Source organism: Lycium ferocissimum, chromosome 3 (assembly GCF_029784015.1).
Source record: "Lycium ferocissimum isolate CSIRO_LF1 chromosome 3, AGI_CSIRO_Lferr_CH_V1, whole genome shotgun sequence".
Classification (NCBI taxonomy): Eukaryota; Viridiplantae; Streptophyta; class Magnoliopsida; order Solanales; family Solanaceae; genus Lycium; species Lycium ferocissimum.
Window position 1 is genome coordinate 71,789,535 of NC_081344.1, and position 7,785 is coordinate 71,797,319.

The 7,785-nt window shown below is 35.2% G+C and overlaps 1 protein-coding gene, 1 long non-coding RNA gene and 2 other non-coding genes across 4 annotated transcripts; all 4 read left to right on the top strand.

The window, feature by feature from the left end:
* The first annotated feature begins 435 nt into the window (after positions 1-435).
* Positions 436-5,789, top strand: LOC132050690 (uncharacterized). Its single transcript, XR_009413499.1, has 3 exons — positions 436-798; positions 4,422-4,554; positions 5,101-5,789. It is a non-coding gene; the product is annotated as an uncharacterized LOC132050690 (long non-coding RNA).
* On the top strand, positions 1,368-1,440 carry TRNAR-CCG (transfer RNA arginine (anticodon CCG)). Its single transcript has one exon. It is a non-coding gene; the product is annotated as a tRNA-Arg (tRNA).
* Positions 1,638-1,710, top strand: TRNAR-CCU (transfer RNA arginine (anticodon CCU)). The gene has a single exon. It is a non-coding gene; the product is annotated as a tRNA-Arg (tRNA).
* A 100-nt stretch (positions 5,790-5,889) lies between the features above and the next one.
* LOC132049075 (uncharacterized) lies at positions 5,890-7,522 on the top strand. The gene is made up of 4 exons (XM_059439733.1): positions 5,890-6,582; positions 6,697-7,125; positions 7,270-7,284; positions 7,382-7,522. Exons 1-4 carry the CDS (start codon positions 5,890-5,892, stop codon positions 7,520-7,522), a joined length of 1,278 nt encoding a protein of 425 aa, XP_059295716.1.
* Positions 7,523-7,785: the final 263 nt, after the last annotated feature.

Consider the following 7,785-nt stretch of genomic DNA (forward strand, 5'->3'; position numbering starts at 1 on the left):
AGAGTTAGCACAGCATGAAGAACGCATCACCTTTTGCCACTATGTAAATAGTACCTCCGATACTTTAGAATCCAATAGTGTAGTGTGAAGCTTCCATGGACATAAGGAATGTGTCATTTGCCGTCCACACAACATCTGTGAGTGGACATTTTGTTCCAAGGTATTGTATTTGAATAATATCTAGCAATTGGCATGCGATGCTCTGTCTAATTTGAGAACTGATTTACATTATGTCAATTATAATTATTTGCAGTATCATATCAAAATTAATTTGATAGTGACACTCACAATATTGGGCCCGTGCTGGCATGGGCCATAGTTGCGTAGTATATTATAGAAGAGCCTTGATTTCGACCAAGGGTAAAACTGTCATTTCGCTCACTTAAAAAAAACACTAACACAGAGACAACATATGTCTAGAACCATCCATTCGCTAATCTCTCTTTCATATTCTGAGTTTCAACATATGAAATGTCTAGAACTCACCAGACAAGTGGCTTGTTTTTAGTTTTACATCGGCGGTGAGTTCTTCTTCTTCCTCTTTCTTAATTTTTTTACTTAGTTTCTTATTATAGTCTTCTTTCTCTCTTTAATATAGAAAATCTTTTACCTTTTAGTTCACTGAAATTGGATTTTTTATGTGATAAGAATTGTTAAAGTACCACTGTATCCTTATACTATTGTTCAATGGAGTCTATTTAGATTTTGAATTACTGGTGGTTTATGCTGAGGTACTTAGAGAAGTGCTTCTCAGTTGTCATATCTACTCTCAAGTCTCAACCGGTGTTCCAGTTACAGGTGTGCTTCTCTTTTAATTTTTGCTCCATTTTCTTTGGGTACCTCTTCATAATTCTTAATTTCTCTGTTAGTGTGTCCTTTCATCTTCTTTGGTTCTGTTCTGCTGTTCCTTTTTTGATTGTTTTTTTTTTTTTTTGAGATTCTTGCTCTCTTTTCTCTTCGTCTTTTTTTTTCCCTTTTCGTATTTTTTTGGATTCTCTTCACTCCTCTTGATTTTGCGGACCGAAAAAAAGGTTACTAAAATTTCCGGCAAATTCAATCTCATTAAAAGGTACAGATCTCGATCTTATGAATATATACAGATTTATTTTACACCTCTATTCATGTGAATATATATACCGGTCTGAATTTACATGATCTCAGATTTTTCGAAAAAATTTGGATCTTTTTGTCTGTTCTTCTGGATGTCGTTTTGCCATTTATTTTGATTTTGTTTGTTTGTTTCCTAAATGGGGTTTTGATTGGTGAAAGTGATACCCATTTCTGGTGTTTCTTTTGTCCCTTTCAGTGTTAATGTAAAATTATTTAGTCATGTATATATGAAGAAATGGAGAGGATAGTAACAAAGTGATCACATAGCATAGTGGATATCGCGTTACATTCCGAATCTAAAGGTCGTGGGTTCGAATCCCACTGTGATCACTGCATGTTACATGGACATAGATTGTTGCGGAAAAACATTGCTTTTGTTGTGTGTTCTATAGTGTGTCGTTTTCATAGTCATTCTTTTTTGCATCTTATATGAATGGGGTTTTGAATTTCTGTTCTTTTTTCCTTTTCAATGTTGGTGGAAATGTAGTAGTGAAATATAGGAGGGAATGGAGAAGATGGTAAGAAGTGGTTGCATAGCATGGTGGATATCGCGTTAGATTCCTAATCTAAAGGTCGTGGGTTCGAATCCCACTGTGATCACTATATGCCTTTTTTCTTCATATTTTGTGTTTGCTTTTGGAAATTGCCTAATGATCTGAATCTGCATGGACTTAGATAAATACCTGCGGAAACCTTGCTTTTATTATTTGTTCGTTTGCCTTTTTTGCTTCGTACATGAATGGGGGTTTTGATCGGTGAAGTGGCACCGATTTCTGTTTTTTTGTCCCTTTCGATGTTGGTGGAAATGTAATACTGAAATGTACAAGGAAATGGGGAAGACAGTAATAAAATGATTGCATAGCGGAGTGGATATTGCGTTAACTCCGGATCTAAAGGTCGTGGGTTCTCGAATCCCACTGTGATCGGTACATGCCTTTTCTTGCCCCTGTTTTGTTACCCTTGGTTTCATTTTTTGTGTTTGGTTTTTGAAATTGCTTAGTGAAATGTCTTTTCTTCTAATATAAAATTATAATGGAAGTTTTACTTGTTTCTGTTGGGATGTAAGCTTGAGGCGATTGGTCTGAAAGACTGTTACTAGCTGCTTCCCCTGCATATGCATAAGAGTTCATAACTCGGTGCAACTGCTAAGTAATTTTCTTTTTGATTGGACATCTTTACTAAACGATATAGGTAAATTAGGCCACCAAGATATGTTCTTTTGGAAATGCAGGTTGGTTTTCACTTGATTGATTGGGTTTTATTCCTATAAAGCACTGCCTTGACATGGGAGGTGTTGGTGAAGTGAAATATGACTTTAAAATTTCCCTTTTTAATTGCATTGGATTTGGGAGTTGTTTAGCAAAAATCTCGACTCGCTATATCTAAGGAATTACTTGAAAGTCTCAAGTTTATTACTTGAGCAAATATAAGGGATAGGATGAACTTCACCTTAACATTTTTAGTGTTTAGATTTGGGTGGGTGTTTACCACATCGTTACATTTGTGTATTTAATTTAAGCATTCTCTATAGAAGTGTTAGGTTGTAACACTTGGTTGATGGATGTTAGGCTTGTGATATAATCTAATCATTTCCTGTAGAAGTGTTAGGCTGTTACAGTTGGATTAACGGCTCATTGTGGTAGAAGCATTACGTACATCAGGACAAAGAATTCTAAGGTATCAAAGTGGTTTTAGATTGTCAACAGGCGTAATTAGCGCTGTGAAGCTTTAGAGTTTTGAGAGCAAAATTGGATTACTCTACAATTGTCATTGATCATTGGTGTGTAGTTGTTCACTTATTGCTTTTCAATAATTTGGATTTGTAATCCTCTGTGATATTCAGCAACTTGTACTCTCAGCAGACATTTGAATATACCGAGAGAGAGACAGAGAGCTTAATGAGATCACTCCCCAAGTCAAGGATAGGTTTGAAATATAAATGAAAAAACTATGTAGCATTGGAAATCAAAATAATAATAAGAACGAGATTTTTCCATAAGAGTATGGAAAGATTTTAAATGGAAGTTTCTTATGCCTTTTGATAGTCACAAGCTTCAATGTCGGCGAGCAGGGAGTTTTGGTTTTAACAAGTATGGTTTCTCTGTAAATCGATTTTGCCCATATCTTCCTCTCTTTTCCCTTCTCGATCCTTCATCGTTATGTTGCTGTATTCTTGTGTTTTTTCATAATCTGTTTATCCTTTTTGGGTAAAATTAATTTTGATGGATTAGTTGCTGCCAAAATATTTACAAATTAACATAGTAGAGGAATGTTAAAGAATGCCCTTCAGTAAGGAAGCCAGTTTAGGCAAAACATATTTGAATTTTGAATCATGTGATTCACTTGGAGGCCTAAACCAAAAAAGTTTAAATGTGAACTGAGTAATATCTATAATCAGCAATCACCTTTAGTTTAGAAGCCTTCACCTTTGCCCTTTTGCATTGAAGAAAAGAGAAAATTTACATAGTCGAAATTGGCAATATCAGTGAAAAGATCTGGCAATTCTTATGTGAGTTTCAGTTTATTTTGGTCGTTTTATGGAATCACATGATTTTATTGTGTGAAAAACAGTTTAACAGTGTTTAGTGCCTGGGTTTGGGTTCTTTTTAGTCCTCTTGACTATTTATTCAGAAATCATGATAGTCTTTTCATGAGATTATTGGTAACGGAAACGTGCCTGGGGTTAAGAACAATGACAAAACTGCCTTGCTAATGGAATTTTGGTGGGTATCTGGTAGATAATTGTACTAGACTTATGCACTGCTGCACCAAAGTATCCAATAATAGGCTTCAATAATCTGACCTTTTTCCCTTTTCTCTTTTGACTGGTGTTCTAATGAAAAAATGTGTATGAACTTTGAGATGAAGTTAAGATGGTTGCTGCGGTAAAAGGCCCGACCTCTTTTTTGTTCAAAGCTTTTGTCTGGGCTGATTGCTTCCCCCAACTAATGAAGAGAAAAATTACTGAGAAACATGGTAAAAACTATGTTGATACATAGATGGTAGGAACCGATATAGAGGATAGCTGATCTCTTAGCTTGGACTAAGAGAAACGATCGGTATGATATTGAATAAAGGCAATGTTTGAGTCCACTGAGAAAGTACTGAGAAATATAGTGTAGACTTGATCTTTTCCTAAATGAAATATGGTAAAGACTTGACCTTGATAAACTAATGCTGTGACTAGACAAGAACAATTGTTTTTTGTAGTCGATTGCGAGTTGTTTATGAATATGTTTGCCTTCTAATTTTGCAATCTTGCCTCTTTATCAAAGACTTTGTAACTTATTGGTGTCCACATTGTGGTTCAGACCCGCGGAGATTAACGACATCCTGAATGATTTTAATGAGCCCGGTTCACTTGCTCCAACTGGCCTGCATCTTGGTGGCACAAAGTACATGCTCATTCAAGGGGAAGCAGGGGTCGTCGCTTGAATAAAGAAGGTATTGTTTTACGTACATTCAGAATATGAAATGAAACTGCAAAAAAATAGGTTGTGCATTCTGTTTGAGCAAGCACAATGCATTATGTGATTTTTTTACTATGCTATTTAAAGAGTGTTCTTTGAGGGCTATAGAGTACTGCAAAATCTTTTTCCAATGTTAAACAACCATAATTGTTTTACACTTCAAAAAATTGAGGAAAGTTATATACTTATTTTCGAGATTAATATGAAGAACTGAATCAAATGTGTGTTAGAGCCCGTTTGGATTGGCTTATAAGTTGGCTTATAAGCTGTTTTCAAAAGTGTTTGGCTGCTTAAAATAAGCTCAAAAAAATAATTGGATCCATTTAACTTAGTTTATCTAAAGCAGCTTATAAGCTGAAAATAGCTTATAAGCCAAAAAAAATAAGTTGGACTACCCCAACTTATTTTTTCAGCTTATAAGCTGCAAACAGCTTTAAGCTATAAGCCAATCCAAACGGGCTCTTAGAAAGCCTTGTAACTTCAAAAAGCTGTTTGTGACATTTCATTCTTTCTTATTCAGGATGCCTGACGAAACTTGTGATTGAGGACTACAGTTTATGTAGCAAATGACCTTCTCACGTGGTCTAATCAGGTTGGTTGTTTGAATTGGATAATGCTTTGAGCTCACTACATATTACTCCCTCCGTCCCAAAAAGATAGTCCTGTTTTGTCTTGGCACAGAGTTTAATTTTTGGTAGAAGACTTTTGCCATATCATACAAAACAAAGTTCCAATTATACCCTCGAGGGCCCACTGATCAGCTTTGAATGGAAAACACGTTAAAATAAAAGCATAATCAAAAAAGGTCTGATAATTCCATCTTCTCTCTCCACTTATTCACTCCCATGTGAGGGCTTTTCCATATCAATAGTAAAGTTTTCACCATAAGCCTTTGACCAAGTCAAAATAAAAACTCTTCCTTTCAACTCTCTCTTTCTGCGGACGAAGTGAATTGTAGAACAACATTTCTATGGATTTCTCAGCAACCAGGTTTGTCAAAAAAAATCTTATGTGAATTTTTATTCTAGAGCTGGTGCATATTTTCAAATTCCAATTTTTATTTAAATCAGTCATATTGATGGGATGATTTCAGAATTTCTTTTCCTGAAATTTAACAGCTTTTGATTCCTGATATTAGGTGGGTAAAAATTTGGTTCTAGAGCCAAGAATTTTCATTTTATACACAAATAGTGAGATGAAATACCTTTCCTTCCCCTGTTTTTATTTTTTTTATTTTTTGATTTTTATTTTATATTTACCCATATTCTGGTTATTTTTATATTTACCCATATTCTGGTTACTTTGAAAAATGAGGATACAACTAAAAAATGAGGAGCGACAAGCTATTGCAGAATGGCTTTTGAAGGAAAGTAATGGAGGAAAACTAAAACGTGGGTCTCTAAAACAAGCAGAGATTTTGTTCCATACTCCAAATAGAACAATGAGACGAATTTGGAGACAAGTAAGATCAAGTATTTCTCATGGTAATTCATTAGATGTGTCTACTAAATATGTAGGCATAGTTGGGAGAAAACGAGTCCACATCGACGTTAATCTGGTCAAGGAAAACCCTCTTTGTCGTCGAAGAAATATTCGATCTCTAGCTTGTGCTATAAATATGTCATCATCAACAGTTCATCGGCGTGTCAAAGAAGGAGCTATTAGGTCACATACTAATGCCATAAAGCCTTATTTGACAGAGACAAATAAGAAAGCAAGAGTTCAATTCTGTCTATCAATGATTGCGTCCGGTACACTCCATTCAAATCCTATGTTTATTGATATGTATAATTATGTTCATATGGACGAAAAATGGTTTTTTCTAACCAAAAAATCTGCAAAGTTCTACCTTCTTCCTGAAGAAGAAGAGCCAAACCCGTATAGATCTTGCAAAAGTAAAAATTACATAACAAAAGTTATGTTTATGAGTGCTGTTGCGCGACCTAGGTTTGATGAAGATGGAGTTCAGTTATTTTCTGGAAAAATAGGCATCTTCCCTTTTGTAGTCACGGAACCAGCTAAAAGGAATAGCAAAAATAGAGTTGCTGGAACTTGAGAAACTAAGCCTATTTTATCTGTCACTAAAGATGTCACTAGCATTTGCTTAATTGAAAAGGTTCTTCCAGCGATTCAATCAAAGTGGCCACTTTCGGATTCAAATTCTCCTATTTTTATTCAACAAGATAATGCAAGACCTCATCTTAGTGTTGATGACTTTGAATTTAATGAAGCTGCTCAACAAGATGAATTTGATATTAGGCTATGTTTTCAACTTGCTAATAGTCCTGATCTAAATGTTTTGGATCTTGGATTCTTTAGAGCTATCCAATCCCTTCAACATACTATGGCACCTACAAATATTGATGAGTTAATTAGTGCAGTTGAGAAATCCTTTAATGAGATGGAAGTTGAACGGTTGAATCATGTGTTTCTAACTCTACAATCTTGCATGGTCGAGGTGATGAAAGATAAAGGTGGGAACAACTACAAAGTGCCACATATGAAAAAAGACATGCTAGAAGGACAGGGAAATCTTCCTATTCAAGTTTGTTGTGACATCGACGTTGTTAATGGAGCTTTAGCTCTACTTTAAGGTGGTATCAAGTGTAATACGTCAAGGTTATCTATAGCTTTTTTTTTTTTTTTTTTTGTAAGGTTTGTTTCTGATTTATAACCTTGGCCATTGCAGGAGTATAGTTTTTGTGTAAGCTCTCTCTATACAGACGTGTATTTAATGAAGCTGTAAACATTAAGTCTGTAATCTCAATTACATTTATCGTAACCAATTTGGTTTTGTCCAGTTTCTAATGACAGTTGTGCTTCTTAGTTCACTAATCTTGGCTGTGAGTATTACTTTGCTTTCCTTGTCTACTGTTTTTGGACACCAAAGGGAACACAGGGGTTCCTCTGCTCCCATTCCTTCTCCCCTTTTTCTTTCGTGAGAGGAAGGAAGAAAAGTGATGGGCGGCTTAGTCCTCAAAAGGCAGACCTCTTAAGCTATGTAAGTTCTAGTCCAAAAACTTCAATATACTCCTATGAGTTTTTGCTAATGTGATTGAGCATGTGTATACTTTACATGCTTTGACCTCTTAAGCTATGTAAGTTCTAGTCCAAAGTAATTTGTGATTTATTTTACTCTCTCATGTTTTGAATTTATTTTAATCACAGGCATGGGGACTGTTTCAAGAAAGGAAGAGAAGCTTGC